The sequence below is a fragment of the Filicampus tigris genome, chromosome 5 (assembly GCF_054856515.1).
Source record: "Filicampus tigris isolate MCC_2025a chromosome 5, RoL_Ftig_1.0, whole genome shotgun sequence".
NCBI lineage: Eukaryota > Metazoa > Chordata > Actinopteri > Syngnathiformes > Syngnathidae > Filicampus > Filicampus tigris.
In genome coordinates, this window is record NC_141221.1 from 1,459,048 (window position 1) to 1,476,746 (window position 17,699).

Here is a 17,699-nt window from a genome sequence, read left to right on the forward strand (position 1 = left end):
GGAAAAAAAGGATTTCACAAAGATATACATTATTCTTAAATACCAGGCCAAAAACTGACCCAAATATTACACAAACATACAAGAATATTAGGCAAAAAAAAAAACGACAACGGTTCAAACAAATGTAGTTTCAGTACCGTAACAGTGTAATTTGTGTGGCCAGCTCCCACTCCTGGTTCAGGACAGCCTTGCATGCAGACGCAGCCTGGCAGTCAGCAGCACCGAGTGCTGCAGCAGCTGCAGCCGGGCGACCTGCGCCTTCAGCAGCTCCACCACCACCAACAACAACAACAAGCTCTGCAACAGCAACACATCAACGCACAGCAACTCCAATACCTCCAGGTAACACTCCACATGGAGTCATGGACCCCCCCCCGTCTCTGTGACTTCAGTCATTTCACTGTTGCAGTTGTTCTTTTTCTTGTTTTGTTTTTTTTAACCCCCCCCAAGTACCAACAGGCTGTGCAGCAGTCCATACAGCTACAGCAGCAACAGCAGCAGGCTTTACTCCAGCAACAGCAACAAATGATGATGCAGCAGCCGCCGCCCATGTATCAGCAGAGAGTCGCTCACGCTGCTCAGGCCCAGTACGCCGCCATGGTGAGTTGGCCACTTTCTCCCAGATAAACGCATCACAGCACCTGTCACGCAGAGCTTACGAAAAATTGCCGCATCAGAGACGTGACCGTAGAAACATCAGCAAATCGGACAAATATGACAAAGGAATCACACAAATGATACATACGTAAATATTAGACAAAAGACAAACAATATGCAAAATAATACCCCAAATATTGTTAAAAAAAACAGGAAGTCAAAAACACAATGATATTGGTGTCTTGCAAAGGAAACAGACTATTAGATGGAAAATACGGAAATATTGTAAAAAACTAAGGAAATGAATACTTACACACATAAATGAAAAATATTCAATGACAAATGGAAAAAATGTCCCATATGTTATCAAATGAATCAAAACTATTAGACAAAAAATATTAGGATACCAGGAAAAAAAACGTTGGTGATTATTTACTGTGAAATAAAACAATTTGGGGGGAAATGGAAGCGTATTTGGAAAAATATAAGAAAACAAATACTATGATCAAAATAGTATTAAATATTAAGGAAGAAAGAAAAATCTTCAACAAGGGTGTACGACATGGCCAAGTTGCATAGCGACACGTGTCACGCGACGCCGTCTTGGTCCTCCCACGCCCGCGGCGCAAGCAGTCAAGTCCGCGTCGCCAGCAGACGCTCAAACTTAACTGTTGACTGGCGGCCATTTTTAGCTGCGCTTCCCGCCAGCGTCCGCCATCTGTTTGGGGCGGGCGGCAATCTGCTGCGACGAGGCGGCCGATGGATTGAACAGAGGGTGAAAAGCCAACGTGGCTTTGCCTCTCCCCCCCCCCCCCCGCGTGCCGCCAAGTTCGCACCAGACGCAGCCTTGTAGACCCAAAATGTGACTGTCTTTAGCGTCCGTGCGACTTGTAAATATTGGGGAGAATTGGACACTGGTTGAAAAAAAATCATAATCAGGGAAATAGGATAATATAATATGGGAAAATAGTACAAAAATACTCCAATAAAGATGTTAGAAAATAATTTAGATTACAAAGCATAAAAGACATATCTTGGGAAAGGGGGGGGGGAAGATAAATGAATACACAAATATTAAAAGATAAATACTAAAATATCTTGACACATATAAAAATATTTTAGATAAAACAGAAAATATGTTTTAAAAATATATTAGACATAAGTAGGCAAACATGCATACATTAGGAAAAAAACTAATAATAGAAAAATATATTTAAAAATGAAATGTTAGCGGAAAAACTACAAAAAGTATTAAAAAATAAAGGAACATGAGGGGGGGAAATGATGTGAAAAATACAAAAGATATTCAATAAAATTGAAAGTATAACTAAAAGACATAAATATTCGAAATTATGGACATTAAACAAAATAAAATACAACAACAATTTAAAAATATATTAGAAGAAAAATACATCACCATTAAAAAGAAATATTCTGAAACGAAATAACACGAAATATTAAAATGCAAAAATAGTAGGAAAAATATATGAAACATTAAAGTTTTACAAAAAAATACTAAGAAAGGTGGACAAAAATATTAGCCAAAAATACACAAATATTGGGGAAAATACAACAATCTTACAGAGAAGTATTACAATGCGAAAAAGTGGCCTAATATTAGATGACAAAGTAGACTGAAAAACGGATAGCAGAAAAAATGCCCAAATAATTGAACAAATCTAAAAAGACAAGCAAAAAATAGTGAAGCTGACTTTGTTTGATTTTGCCCCCCTCGCCACTTCCCTCCCCTGCACCTCCAGCTTCCCAAATCCAGAACTGCTCTCTAACAGCATTCCGCCATCTTGTCGCTCATCGCCATGCGCCACCAAATCATTGCCGCCGTCCCCTTTTCTCTCCCCACCCTCCTGTCTCTCTTGCACACCCCCAGCTGCAGCAGTACCAACAGGCTTTCGTTCAACAAGAACAACAACAACAACAACAACATCTCCCCGCCTACATGTCCTCCCCCCTGGAGTTCCATGTGCCTCTGGGCTCCTACAACACCACCACGCCCACTGCCGGGACGGCCCACATGGGGGCGCCCTCGCCTGCGGAGCCATCCTACTCCAATCCCAGGTAAGCCCTTCACAAAGTTCCCAATTAGTATTGCCAACGTCGAAATATAAAAAACGACAAAGCAAAGTGATGACAAAAATATTATCAAAACAATATCACACAAATTATTAGAAAATCTAAAGGTATTACAAGAAAAATAGACAAATATCAAACATATTAGCAAACTAAAATAGTATAAAATATATGAAAATAACACGTTACAGAAAAAGCAAATAGACAAACTAGGGAAAATATATTAGGAAAATAATACAGCAATATGAGAAGAAAATTACCCAAATATTGGGTAAAAGTACATATAAGATAAGTATTAAAAAAAAAACTAAAATACCCCAAAATATTGGAATCGGACAGAAAATATGAGAAAAATAAAGAAAAACTTAAGCGAGGTTACAGAAAATGTTAAACTTTTTTAAACTATTTGACAAAAATATACAAGTACTATGAAAAAGAAATTCTAAAATATTTTATGAGGAAGATACTACAGAAATATTAGAAGAAAAAAGATATTCCACTAAACATTTTGGACAAAATTCTAAGAAAAATATTAGGGGAAACATACAAACACAAAAATATATACAAATATTTTGGGAAGAAAAAATATTGACAAAAACAAATTATTAGGGGGTAGAAATAAGAAAAAAATGACTAATATTAAAAACCTTAGACAGAGCAATACCAAAATATGGCCAAAATGTTAATCAATGCAAAATATTGAAAAAAAAAAAAATTACAAAGTTGCGCAAGCAAGTGATTTTTGGTTTCCCCCCGTGTAGAACGCCCATGCTGGCTTTGGATGGCGCCAGCCACCCCCCTGACATGTCGCGCTGGAACCCGTTCGGCGAGGACAACTTCTCCAAGCTGACCGAGGAGGAGCTGATCGACCGCGAGTTTGACATGCTTCGAGCAAGCAAGTGACGCTTTCTTCACTTACCCTCGAAAATCGCACCCTGTAACATCGAGCGCTCTGTATTCCAACACGGGGCGGAGCTACGCGGTGGCTACCAAGTCATTGTTTATCATAGCATTCGCAGTCGTGATTTCATGAAATCAAAGGCACACTTGTACCACTCTTGCCCAACACACTTCTCATCCAAGCAGGAATAAAACGAGTGGAATTGAAAAGCAACATTCCGAAATTGTGAACAATGAAGTGACATTTGCGTCATCGTGCTTTTAGATATGATTTGAACGAACGAGCCATGAGAAAATGGACCACAGCTGTCATGAGAAAATGGACCACAGCTGTTCACAAAAAGTTCTCTGATAGTTCAGCTACTCATGTTACTTTTTGCTGTGATTCCTTGCAGACAAACCCGTGGAGAGAACGGCCAGCGTGGAGGCTGACCGACTCCCGCCCGCCTCCGCCAAGTCCCTCCCGACCGAGGACCTGTTTGGCTCGGTGCCGTTCGTGGCCAGCGCAGGCAAGTCTTAAGGAGTCTCAGCCTCACGGACCCCCTCCCCAAACGCTCTGGTCCGCTGGGAGCCAGACCGACCACCTCTCCTACCGTCCACGGGAGATTCTTTGGTTTTAGATGAACTGTGCTTGTCTTCCCGCTAAGTTGACTCACTTGCGCCTCCTTTGGGGACTGTAGAAAAAGCACTTCATGTACATTTTGCTTTCACAAATTCGATGGTGACTGCTTTGATTGTAATTAACCGTATAGGTCAACAGGAAGAGGCCATCTTTAAAAAAAAAATAATAATAAAAAAAAAAAGCGCCACCAAAGAATGTAGCCAGGACCATTTGAGCTAAGGACGCCTTGGGTTACCCTGGCCATCATCAATCATTCCCACATTTTGAAAACGCTGATCGACAACAGTCCAAGAGCGCTCGCAGGTTTTGTCAGACCTAAACTTTGGGAAATTGAAACGCTCCCGGTGAAGGTTTGTTGCCGCAAATGGTACCACGGTATCGTCAATGAAGTGAAATCTTACTTTCAACTGTGAATTGTTACGTTCAGGCACATGTTAGTTCGTTAGTTTGAGGCCAAGTTGCCAACGGTCACAGTCAAAATTCTGAGTTACGTGTTTTTTGTTGGGCGGAAACAAATGTAGTACTATTATATTCAAGTATTTTGTTAAATAACTTTATAAGATAAGATTTAGTCAACTTGTATTTCCGACTTAAGCTGCTCGATGTACCAGCAGGCTGAGAGGCCTAGCAAGCCGCTCGCTATAATTTGCTCATTTTTGATGGAACAAAATATACTAGCGCGCAAACGTCACTTAACCTAGCCGTCGCACCTCATCGCTAACAACCTCCAGAACTTGTACGTCACCTAGCGTAGCTTAATAGTCCACCTGAGCCAATCACCGCCCTCTCTAACGACAAACTCCTCCAGCTAGCTTCCGAACTTTGAGTAAAATACGTGACTTGAAAGGCCGACGCTAACGTCCTGCGCTCTTCTCTCCAAGCTGGCCACAATGTGGACGGCAGCAATAATAGCTCGTGTGCCTCTTCCTGCTTTCAATGTGAACGTCAACTTTTTTGTTTTTGTTTTGTTTTTTTTTTACGACAGGCGGCTTTTCTTCTTTTGTAAGCGATAATTCCGATCATTTTCCAGTCGATCCGCGATGCAATAGAACCCTGTCAGCACTTGAACATCAGTGTGGGAATGTTTTATCTTGCAATATAATGTGACTAAAAATGGGGATTATTCACAGGCTGGCGTGACGCTGGCTTTTTCTTTTTATCTGCAATTTTGTTGAGTTTTGTGCCATCATTCCGTCACTTTTTTTGATGTCATTATACCAAGGCTAATGTTTTCTTTAACTTCTTAGAGTACGTCGAAGCAAGAGCCTAAGTAAATTTTCTCCCGGGGAACTTTTGAGGACCACTGTACTGTACGTTTGGGAACTTTTTGTCTAAATTTAGTTCTGAGGTCATTTCGAAGACCGTGCTTAGGCGGTCCTGGAATCTGTTTGTGTATGTTTGATAGAAACAATTTGAGTTACATAAGCTACCAGAACTAAAGTTTTTGGAACTCTACGTAAAAATATGACTTGGGAGAGCCGGTGTGTGTTTAAAATAGCCAAAACGAATTAGTATATAATAGTTCCAATTTAGTTCTGGCTTTGGCAGGGCTAAAATAAGACTTTTGAGAGGTCCATGAACTTTTGGCGTAGATTATAAACGTGACTTTTAGTTCCAGGCACAAAAGTACCGAGACCTGGAATTATAGGTGGACATTGATCAATTGATTGTAAAGAATTGTGTTGATGATGTGGTAATCGTTGATTAATCATGTCTTCAAGCACAATGGAGCTAGTGCTAGTGCTTGGCTGTATTTACATAGAAGTTCAGAACCTTCAGTGAGCTTCCCTCCCTTCAAGTATATATATTTTTTAATTGGTGAATTTTTCCCAAAATCGTAATTTAGTCCGTCCATTGTTCAGTCGCTAAAAGACATGTACGTGCTTTATTATTTTATTTTTTTTATAACTTACTGACAATTTGATTGTGTATACTGTTTGAAGTACAGTCATTACTGTTTCCATTACTTCCAGACGAAATTACTCAACAGTTTCTCACAATTCGATGAATGGATTGTTTTGCCCATTCGTAGTTGCTAACCAACATTACGTTGGTCACGATTTCTTGCGCGGTATTGTAATAGCCGGACACTGCGGTACGTTGCGGCCTAGCTAGCTTATGTATGTGGCTTGGCTACACTGTTTTTTTTTGCTGACTGAGAATTTCTGAGAACGGTGATGACCAAAAATTCACAAGAAGTGGAGAAAAAAATTCCAATTCTATTGTTAGTTAATTATATAAAGTAGGAGGAGCAATTTCATCATATTTCTAAAAAAAATCTTTAATCTTTACATTTTTAACAGTTTATTAGTTTAAAAAAAAAGGGGGGGGGCGGGGGGGAAATGCTGTGTTGCTCCGCGGCCAAAGTTGCCACTATTTTTACTGCATTTATTTATTGTCTCTTGCGATGAAGTGCCTTTTATGCTACATTTTATTCAGTGGACCAACCGCGCCAATGACAAATTGCGTATGTGTAATGTAGTTTAGGAAAGCTTTTTTTTCAGTACTTTTTATTCCATAGTCCCAACTGGCTGGTGGCACATTGGTGAAAGATTTTCATTTTTTTTGTTGTCGCTGGCAAGTTTTGTCCATACAATCCAAAAGGGCTGTATGAGTGTTAGCGCTGTGCTGTTGTGCCTCTCTAGCGCAGTGCTTGCCACCATCGCTAATCACCATTTTTTTTTTCCCCGTACATTTTACCCCCAAAGGTAAGTCAGTCCCACCATTTCCTCATCCAACCACCTGCTTTTTCTGCGGTGAATTTTTTTTCTTTTACATTTATATTTTTTTATACTATCATTTGCTTCTCCTCGCATGCGTCCGACAGCCACGCTCAGAAACATCTTAGTCACGTGTACTGGTGGAAGATTCTAGAAGAACGAGCCATGAAAACAACCAGCTAGATTAACCCACTTGTTGCTGTTTACATTTGTGTGTCTTGTATTTTTATGTCTCAGGGTTTTTTTTTGCTTTTGCCCATTTTTTTTTTTTTTTTTTTTTTTTTTTTCCAAGCTCAAAAGGAAAAAGCTAAGTGTTTCTGAAAACATACTGCAGCTGGTACGAGACCTAGATGAATTAGAAGAAACCATGCCTTTTTTTTTTTGTAAAAAAATCTCTTGTATCTTACTGTGAGTGTGGCTGTATTTCTTACAGAATGTTACTGAGAAATAAAAATAACAAACAATCAAAAAGATTTCCTTTTTTGAATGTTCCACCACTACACACTTGAATTAAACAAACAGGATGTTCCTGACGCGCTAGCTTGGCTGTCGTTCCGTTGCCGCGAGTAAAAGTCACAATAAAAAAAAAAAAGGGGGCTTTCGCCAAGATTGAACTATCCCAAACACGTCTGATTGATGTTAGGTTGAGAAATCATCACCAAAGTGTTTTGTGGAAATCAAGAGTATAGCTTTTACGAATCCCACCGATGAACAAACGAAACAACGAGCAAAGCAATCGTGCTTGCGCTTTTTCGCCCGGCTGACTTTCAAAAACGGCATAACACCAAGCAACAGCGACGCTGACCAATGTTTAACACGGTTGTGAAAAATCTTGTGCATGTGCCACCTGTCCACGGTTTTGGTGAAAGCCATCATGTCGTTTTTGTGTTAAATGAACAAGCGTTATAAGTTCTAAAAAAAAAAAAAGAAACATGTAGACCATGCCAGGGCGGAAACAATATTTTGTGAAGAATCAGCCTTGTAGTCTTTGCACAATCTCGGTAACGACCAAGGCCGAATGATCCTAAACACGTGCGTGTTGGTGTGTTTGAAAATCGTGGATGTCCAAGGCCAGGCTGTCTCCATCTGCCGGTTGTGCCCAACAGTTGGCCCCGATGAAAGTGGGCTGGAACAGTGGAAATATGTTCTCATATGATATACTGTCATGGAAAAACAATAGTCACGTAGCCAACTGCTTCAGAGTTGAATGGAAAGTGCTCGTTTAGTTTTTGTAAAATCCAGCGAACAAACATTGAGCAAAACAAAAATGGCAACAAAGAAATGCAGACCTGCCTGAACAACTCTTGACCGTAAAGCCCCCCCCCCCAAAAAAATGCAAATATAAATTGACGTATCCACCCGCCTTCAATGTTTTGTGGAAATGGGCGGTGTCGTTTTTGCGTTATCCCACCAACAAACAAGCGGTGATCAAAATGACACCTTTTACACTTTTGGACCTGGTGGAGGTAAGATATTATTTCTGTAGCTTCTGCTGCGAGATGTGGAAAAGTATTTGTTTTGCCGTTATCATTGACATCAGTGAATGTTCTAAAAATCGGGAGATTTTAGTTTTAGATGATGGAACGTTTTTTTGGCAGTGGAGTGCAACATTTATAGATTCACATCAAGAGCTTTTCTTCTCAGTAAAGTGCAACATTAAGAGTTTCCCCTTCATTTTAGGAGCAATGCAGACGATTTTGTAGGGCCTTAGTTTCCGCACACTTTCTTAGTTTGACAAAAAAAAAAAAACATTACGAGCCGGAATTTGGGCTGCACTGTATTAATACTAATCATCATCTCTACCGTACTGAAAAACATGTCTACGGTTGTCTTGCAACGTTAAGTTGCCGGTCCTAAAATAGTTTCAACTGAGCGCTGGTTTTAGCGAGTAAGCTAAGTATATCAATTGACTCTTGGAGAAGATCTACTTGCCTTCACTTTTGGAGATGAAAAGGATTCATCTTCCCCGACTTTGTTTGTGTCGTCCTGGCAGGTTCAGACGCGGCAGCGAGCGATCCAACGACACCCGAAGTCATCGTTTTGGTTTCCGCTTCGCGTGACGATCGCTTGCCACTGACAACAGCCAAGGAGCGCAAGTCCTTCAGGAGGGGCAACGGTCAGCCAGGCGATGACTCGGACAGCGACTTTGTGTCCGACCCGCCTTCGCCTAAAAGCAGCGAGGAGGAAGAGGAGGAGGAGGAAGAACCCGAGGAGCCCGAGGAGGATGAAGGCCCGATCGGCGAACGCGGTGAGGACACCGAGCCGGAGAATCTGGGCCAGCGGCCGCTCTTGATGGAGTCGGAAGAAGATGGCGAGGACGATGACGGGCGTAGCATGGCCTCTGGCGACAGGGTGAAGAATCTCTCCAAGAAGGAAGGTACTACCAAGCGGGGGCATCAAGGCCAGTCCGATCCGGTTCTGATGGACCCTCAGGACTCTCTCGCCTCAGTGGACATATTTGGCGCCGTTCCCTTCCTCGGCGGCGACTCTGTCGCGGGAGACATCTTTGCCAAAGCACCTTTCCGGCAAGCGAGCCTCGAAGAGCCACCGGCTGACGATTTTGACGTCTTCACCAAAGCTCCGTTCGGCCGGAATCCCTCCCAGAACGCCGGCGGCCAGACGCCGCCCGTTTCCCCCGAGGCCGTGGACATCTTCGGCTTCAGCCCCTTCCGGCCGGGCATCCCGTTTCCGACCGCGTCCAGGAGCGCCGAGGACATTTTCCTAGCACCCGCGGAGGATTCGCCGCGGCAACAGAGGTTGAAACAGCGCAGCCTCCAGAAGCTGTCGTCGCGCCAGAGGAGAACGAAACAGGACGCCACCGGGACGGGTGGCGGAAAGCGCCACCACGGAACCCCCACGGGCGGAAGGAAAACCGGAAAACCCGCCAAACCCGCTTTCCGTACCCCGGAGCGGGCGCGTAGACACAAGAAAGTGGGCCGGCGGGACTCACAGAGTAGCAACGAGTTCCTAAGTGATTCTAAAGAGAACATCAGTGTGGATGTCACCATTGCGGAAGGAAAGGACAACGGTGCCCAACTCCAAAAGGACGAGCTTCTGGACCCCTTCGGGGCCAAGCCCTTCCACCCGCAGGACGGAGGGCGGAACGGAGGCGGCTACCCGGGGGGGCTCCCTGAAAGCAAGAGCGACTTGGGCCCCTCCTGGGCGGTGGCTCTTCACGGCGAGTGTGACGCCACGGACGATTTTGGGGCGGTGCCTTTCACGGAGGTGGTGGTCCCCGGTGGACCTCAGCAGCAGCCGGTAGAACTGGACCCGTTTGGTGCCGCGCCGTTTCCATCCAAGCAGTGACTCGCAGTGACGTCTTCCGTTGTGACCGGTTGCTGTTGCGTAGCCCGTGAGATTCTTGTTCAGTCGTGGAACAGGCACCATCTTGCCTTCTTAAGACCACTGAAACCCTGTGGAAGGACATTGGAATCCGCGTAGCTGTTTTTATGCTGAGACACGTCGGCAACCCAACAAACTGTGATTTCTACTTACAACTCGTGTTTGGTTTTTTTTATTTCAAAAGCGCCACCGTGACACTCCGATAGGAAGATGCTAGACCCTTATCGGATAAAGTCAAATCAGGACAGAACCTCTTTGGGCTAACGTCCTTTGTTGTGCTCAAGAAACATTGGCAACCTGACAAACTGTGATTTCGAATGAACCTTTTCCTTTTTTTAAGCAAGGAGCTCCCCAACCGGAGAACGCAAGACAATGTCCTAGGGTAGACGTTCTTAAGCTTGGCCCCAATGGGACAATGGCCTAACCCTTCATTAGGCTAGAAATACCGTAGCAAACCAACAGACTGACTTGGAAGGTGCGACCACTTATGTCCCATATTGTTGCTGTCCTGTGAAAAACAAGTAGGTCCAATTCTTTTTTTTTTTTTTTTTTTTTTACTTTTCACGTTAATGCCATGTCTCTAACATGGAAACACAATTCACATAAAAATAAAAAAAATGAAAAAAATGGACTGTTTTTCATAGGACAGCGACGTTATGGGTTTATTTAGCAAGCAGCACCCTTAAACTCCGACCGGAGCATGCTTGCAAGCCCCGGATGGCTCTCTATATCCACAGACTGACGTTTTTTGGGCCAGGATTCTGTTGGAATGCTCAACAAGCTTCCGATTGTGATTTCTCATGTGCAACTGTTCCATTGGTACTGCTCCGACCGACCAGTCTGTTTTTACAAGCACCGCGACACTCCGACTGGAGGACGCAAGACTGCCGAGATTATTTTGGTCTTCCTTTGGCTTAAGCTATCCAGGCCTCTCAGAACAAGATAGACCTGGAGACAACCAGGGAGAACTCCCAGGCGCCACCTGAGGGAAATCCTCATGTCCTGGGTGGCCCTTCACAGGAAGTGAAGCAGTAGCAAGACCACTTTTTATTAGTCGTCTCCCTGGAACAAGGACAAACTTATGAAGCGTCACCACTGGGAAGTCCTAGTCTGCTCTTAACAGAGGCACGGACAGATGTTGGGGTGCCTAATAGAACTGGCACAAGAGAAAATGCAGACCACTACAGTGCTTTTTTTTTTTTTTATCCCTCCCCCACTTCCAGCCAGTTCGCTTCACGTCCAGAAGTGTGGCAGATATCTTCCCAACCGGTTCGCACCAAGAAGTGTCCCACTCTTGCGTTAAGTCTTCCTGAGCCCCATTTTTCCCCGGGTGGGTTGGATTGGGCCGGGGGCAACCTGCCGATGCCCCTGAAATCCTGTTGAGGGACACTCTGGAGTTTGCATATCATTTTAGCTGTTTTTATGCTGCAGAAGCAACCTTCTCAAAACTGTGATTTCTAACACGTTGACTGTTCTGCACTTTTTTTTTTTTAAATCACAGTGGTACCTTGACTTATGAGTATACCAATGATTTTTAGTTAGAAGCCGTAGCTTGGTCATTTTTTTTTTGTTTACTTTGTGTTGTGAGCCAAAATTCGAGTAATGAAGGTACTGGAATGCCCTGGCATGTGGGCAAGCTGAGCGGTCGTTGATTGAGCAAATACAAGCACCTAAACTCGTAAGGCAAGGTACCACAGTATTTCGCACCGCAAAGCCTTACTAGCATTTCTATACGGGAGCGCCTTTACTCCACAGTACCTCGGGAAAACCTTGTTAACCACTTTTGTTCTGTTCTTGAGCTCCCCCCCCCCCCTTCTCTTTCTATGCATGTCACCAATGTGGACCAGAAGGGATTGTTTTTGTTCTTCCTCATGCTGCCTCTGTTAACTGTGGTGATTTTATTTTGTATTTTTTGTATTTAATTTGGACACGGTTTCTTCAGCCGCTCTTCTCACAAGTGTTCTGTTTTGATTGTAAGACACAATCCTATATTTTTAGGCCGATGCGTTTTTGTCAACTATGTATGGAAAATGCTTGAGTTCAAATATATTATTTGAGCAATGTGACAAATTTAGTTTGGTTTGTCTTTTTGCACATCACAACTCATTCTTTAACTCACTTTTTATTTATTACACAATTTAATACAAAAACGTTAATCTACCGGTATGTGAAATTTAATTAGTGTTTTTTTTTTTCCTCTTACAAAAACAATAGAACACATTCTAATGCAGAGAGTTTAATTTAAATACTTAAACCATGAACATTGCACATGGCCCTAGTGGAACTGTAGACAAAATAATAGCTATGAAAGACTAGTCCAGCATGTCGTCGCAGTCCTTGCAAAACACTTATGTCCATTTTCAATCTGTTTTATTTTTCTGTGAATGGGTTTGCTGCGTTAGACATCCCATTAACGTGAAAAAATTAATAAATGACAAAATTGGACATAGGTGTTTTTCACAGGACAGTGATGATAGTCTAGTATCGTGGGATAGTCAAGCCATTTATGGTTTAGTTTATTAGAGTCCTACATAGTCTAGCATACGCTAGCCTAGTCTTTCATAGTTTTACGAGAGAGCCCGGTGGAGTTTAGACACATATGGGATAGTCTTGTCGTATGTAGCCGACTATTCCACTCTAGCCTAGTCTAGGACAGGTTTGGACAATTGTATATGGTTGTCAGTTGTAGTCTTGGACTGAGTACAATTGTCTCATCAAGTCTAGGTGAGGATGGAATAGTCTAGGACAGGGTAGACTAGTCATGATGTGACCAGACTGGATAGTCTTAATACTGTATGAATCCATCCATTAGTCTATTCTGGTCAAATGTACCCAAGAATGGGATAGTCTTGCTGTTGAGTCAAATATTGTCAAGACTTAGGGTATGATCCATCGTCTTGTCTATGATGCCGTATTATATTATAGTCCATTTAGGACTCAAGTAATACCCTACGCTTTCATAAAATAGTTTGTCATAGTCTAGTCTAGGACTGAGGAGGACAGTCAGATTTACATTACAAGACATTGATGTCTTTTACAGTCTAGTCTAGATAGGCATGGTTTGTTTTTTGTTTTTGTTTTTTTGTCAACACTCAGAATCCCCGTTCCCCAGAATTAGCAGGCAGTCTTTTTTTCCCCCCATGTACAACAGCTCTTCAAAAACAGCATCTCTCAAACGTTCCAACGTGAACGTCCACCTAATAAAACCTCCATCTTGTTTCCAAAGCTACAAAAAGTCTACAACAAACAAAACGCTAACATTCATTGTCACTCCCTGCTTGTTCCCGTTTACTCCAGTGTTAGCCCCTGGCAAGTTTGCTAGGTTGCTCAATTCTTTTGTTAACAAACACATGTTTGGAATTAGCATCCACCACCAAAACTTTCTGGCAACTTATCAGTTGTGTACAATCAGCAGCGACCTTTTCTTTTGGTATTTTGGAGTTGGTGTCCTCAATGACCATACAAGGACATTGCGCAGCACTACGTGATGATCGGCTAGCATGTGATGTGCTAACATGATGTAGTGGCAATTGTCTCCCCGTCCTGAACCGGCTGGCTCTGCAGCAGCAGCAGTAGTAGTGCATGCTGGAGAGAGAGAGAGAAAAAAAAAACATTAGACCACAGTAAAAAAAAAAGACATACTGTCAGTGACCAGGCTACCATAGTCTAGTGCAGTATTAAGTCTAGTTGAGACAAGGTTGGGATAGTTTTGTTGTATTTAGTGTAGTCTACTTCAGTTGAGCATAGTCTAGTACTAGTCCACTTGTCCTCCAAAGTCCATTCATACATGTAAACAGGTTTTCCCTCATCTTTCAGAAATCGGAATTTTGACCTCAACACAAATATTAACTTGGTCTATTGTATTCTAGTCCGTCATTGTCATGGATTAGTATAGTCAACCGCATTTGCCACGGTCTAGTTCAGGGGAGGACAGTCTAGTCCGCCGTTTTGCTTGAGTCCATTTAGACAAGCTAGTCGGGTAGAGTGCAGTCATTGTCTAGAAGAGTGTCTATTCTTACTATCAATATAAAGGAGAGCGTACTGTGGTTGCTTTGCACGTAAGCTAGGAGTGCGCGTTGGCGTCAATGAAGTCGGCGGGGCAGGGTTGGCTGTGTCTGTAGGCCATGATGAAACAAGACGACTGGTGCCACCAGTAGAACATGAGCAGCAGCAGCACGTGCCACAGCTGGTGGCTCGAGCCCACGTAGTTCAGCTGGCCTGAAACGGCGCACGGCAAGAAATTTGTCCCCCGAAACTCACACGGGGAGTCGCATGCTTTTCGTTGCTTGATTTGTGGATGATTTGACGTCGGCGTCGGCGCGGCTGACCTGGGAAGTACCGTTCAGGCACTTTGGAGACGTAGAAGAGCAGCGCCAACGCTGCCATCAAATACATGACCAGCACGCGGGGGATGAACGCCTAAGGGAGACCAGCAATTATAATAACGGTCCTTTTTTTCCCCAAAAAGGAATTTTCCCAACAAACATGCGCGGGCGGGCGGTCTCACTTGGACGAGTTCCGAGGAGAAGCCGCCGGCGTCGCAGACCCAGTGCACGACGGGCAACAGGCCGCTGGACGCCAGGCCGCAGAAGGCCAGCCAGCGAGGGCGGCGCCACTGCTTGCTCAGGAAGTTGGGGTGGATGTGCGCCAGGAAAACGGCCAGGATCATGGCCAGCACCGTCACCAAGTACACCTGACGCCAGTACTAATGCACACAAATAGAAAAAAAAAATGCAAATTGTGTAGTCAGCTCAAATAAGTCAAAGTCATTTTATTGTAAAAACAAACAAGAAATAATGGGCACAATTTGAGAATTTTTCACATTTATCATAAACCTTACTTAATCTCTGTTTAAAACAATCAAAAATTGACACGTTTTAACATTTTTGCCCTTTCAAACACATCTAACAAACACTTTCCAAAATATTTTGGTGAGTTTTATTCTAAGAAAAAAAATGTAAATTGCAGAATTATCTTTGTTTTTACTATAAAAATGTCCAAAATGTTTTTATCGTTTTTGAGCTCAGGCTCAAATTAAGTTTTAGTAATAGTTTGGTAGTACTTCTGAGTAAAAAAAGGCTCATATAATATGAATGTGTATTAATTATGGCATAAGCCATTAGTTGACGTGCCTGGAGAGAGTTAACGAGCCTCCCCCAGTGGTGGCGTACTCACGTTATTGCAGTAGAAAGCGTAGAAGACGGCGGGCACGTAGCAGCCCAGGATGCCCACCGACACGCCGGCGTAGTCCAGAGCCATCCAGCGTCGGCTGGTCTTCTCCGAGCGGTGGCAGCAGAACACGTGGTAGCCCGCTGAGCACAGCAGACACAGCTGGACACACGCCGGTGACGGGTTAATTTTGGACGCCATCTTGTGGCAATTTGGGGAAAAAAAATATGTGATTTAGCGTTTAGGCGGGGGAAGCGTGTACCTGGAAGCAGAAGAGTCCCACGGAGTAGATGACGTAGTCCTCGCGTGAGACTCCCAGCTGGGGCAGGACTTGGGCCATGTGGTACACGGCCAGGAAGAAGAAGAACAGGAAGCCCAGCAGGTGAGTCCAGATGTTCACGGTCTCGTTGGAAAGGATGAACAGGCTGACGGACGGACGGACGGCACTCATGTCAACAAACCACCGAGCAGCTAGGTAGCTGACTAATCCGTTTTCTAACTAATTGACAGTCCAACTATCTGACAATCTAACTAACTTAGCAACTAACCGAGCAATGGCCACCCACCTTTTGATGCAGAGCCTGGAGGGCAGGTAGGCCCTGTATCCATCTGTGATGTAAGGGTTCTCGCGCAGGTACCCCGGGATCTGCTCGTAGGTGTACAGGCGGATCCCGCGGGGTACCAGCACCGGCCAGTACTGGTAGCCCCCCAGCTCGATGTAGTGGGTGGTCTGAGCGCTCTTCAGAGGCATGACGGCAGCGGGGGGCGCTTTCTTCGGACCTAAGGGGCGGCAGCAAAAGGACAAACAGGTCAGAAAACGAACAATTCTTGTCATTACTCTGCGATTGGCTGGCAACCGATTCAGGGTGTACTGCCCGAAGTCAGCTGGGATAGGCTCCAGCCCGCCCGCGACCCTTATGAGGAGAAGCTCTTTGGATTCCAAGTGAATTCTAATTATCATGTTCTGTCATAATTCTAACTTGGGTGAAGCTGGTGGAGCGCTTCTACTTTTACCAGGGTTAAATTTTGTACGATATACATATACATGTACTTAAGTACACAGCGTGAATACTTTTGGAAACTCTGATTAACAAAGAAGTCAGAATTTCCACTTAAATAAAACATCAATTTAACAACTGCTGACTACGCGGGTATAAGCCGCCAGCGACGACGACGACAACAGTTGTCATTGAACCGAGACTCCATAGCTCTTCATCAATTTACCTTAAAACGCACTTTAACAACAATATCTGTTGAAACACGCTTACGTAATCACAGAGTAAGTAAATGAGGACGAAACTCCAACCGGGTTGGGCGACGAATGGCTCGTTCGGGGATTTTACAACAAGCTACAATAAGAAGCTAGCTAATTGTCGACTAGTTCCGCCGACAAAAATGAAGATTAACTCACCTTTCAACTTGGCATATGTACACTTTGTTCCATTTGGGGTCTTATGAACCCCGCTATACATTTAAAACTAAACTAATTCAGCTTTAAATTAAATTCCAGAGCCGCGACACTCAACTAGCAGCTCCATCTTCCAAATCAGCACTGACGTCATCGCCAAAAGGACCTACCCCACCTCCAGAAAATAGAGGCGTCCTAAGAGTGCCTGAATAAAATACAAAAACGATCAGTACAGTAAATCTGTAGATTTTAGTCCCCATATTGAGTGATACATTTGTGTATTAATAATACCAACGAAATGAGGAGTAAAGAAAATATGTAAAACACAGAGAAGCTCTATATTGATTATTTTATTTTTATTTTATTTTATTTTTTTACGGTTGAACGACGCTCTTTTAAAGTTTAACACTTTAAAAGTGTTCTTTTCGTTTTGTGGAACAAAATGAAAATTATAGCTTTGAGAACATTCAGAGCTCGCTTGAGTAAAAATACATGCAAAAGAAAAAGATGTTCAAAGAGTGCCTGTGTAAAAAATACATGCGAATACCAGAGATTTTATGGGTTAATGAAGAGTTTTAAAAGAAGCAAAACACAAATTATTTTGAGTTCAAATTCATTTAAATTAAACTTCAATTAACAAAACTGACGGTGTACTTGAACTCTATTCTTAGGTAAAATAGTAAAACACAAAACTATCAATAGTTACTGTGACGGGGTAACTGGTGGGCACACACACCCTTTAAAAGATCATATTTTTAATCATAACAATAGATCTATGTGGTACAAACATTTAGAATTATTTTCCATTATTTTTTTTCGTCCTGCTAACTGATGAATGGAATGAAAGGTGACT

At 43.1% G+C, this 17,699-nt stretch overlaps 2 protein-coding genes across 3 annotated transcripts in view; one reads left to right on the plus strand and one right to left on the minus strand.

Moving 5' to 3' along the window:
* bmp2k (BMP2 inducible kinase) overlaps window positions 1–12,339 on the plus strand; it is a 30,384-nt gene extending 18,045 nt beyond the window's left edge. Inside the window, exons 11-16 of the mRNA XM_086030251.1 lie at window positions 164–342; window positions 451–600; window positions 2,486–2,673; window positions 3,447–3,580; window positions 3,981–4,094; window positions 8,921–12,339. Coding sequence (XP_085886377.1) covers window positions 164–342; window positions 451–600; window positions 2,486–2,673; window positions 3,447–3,580; window positions 3,981–4,094; window positions 8,921–10,233 — 2,078 coding nt within the window. The 3' untranslated portion in view covers window positions 10,234–12,339. The remainder of the gene's footprint in view (window positions 1–163; window positions 343–450; window positions 601–2,485; window positions 2,674–3,446; window positions 3,581–3,980; window positions 4,095–8,920) is intronic.
* Window positions 10,431–17,017, minus strand: paqr3a (progestin and adipoQ receptor family member IIIa). Of its 2 annotated transcripts, none has more exons than XM_086030252.1 (8): window positions 16,850–17,017; window positions 16,005–16,218; window positions 15,701–15,863; window positions 15,445–15,600; window positions 14,777–14,974; window positions 14,598–14,688; window positions 14,312–14,487; window positions 10,431–13,854 (listed from the first exon to the last, which is right to left on the minus strand). In XM_086030252.1, exons 1-7 carry the CDS (start codon window positions 16,908–16,910, stop codon window positions 14,333–14,335), a joined length of 1,038 nt encoding a protein of 345 aa, XP_085886378.1. In that variant the 5' UTR covers window positions 16,911–17,017; the 3' UTR covers window positions 10,431–13,854; window positions 14,312–14,332. The 2 variants fall into 2 exon arrangements, with proteins under 2 accessions (XP_085886378.1, XP_085886379.1); XM_086030253.1 differs by having other exon boundaries at window positions 14,289–14,487.
* Between the last annotated feature and the right edge of the window lie 682 nt (window positions 17,018–17,699).

Excerpts from the sequence above, each read along its gene's own strand:
- paqr3a (XM_086030252.1), bottom strand. The coding sequence starts at position 16,910 with ATGTATAGCGGGGTTCATAAGACCCCAAATGGAACAAAGTGTACATAT. Across the intron at positions 14,689-14,776 it reads TCTCCTCGGAACTCGTCCAA|GCGTTCATCCCCCGCGTGCT; the intron begins GTGAGACCGCCC and ends GGTCTCCCTTAG. Across the intron at positions 14,488-14,597 it reads GCCTGAACGGTACTTCCCAG|GCCAGCTGAACTACGTGGGC; the intron begins GTCAGCCGCGCC and ends GCGCCGTTTCAG.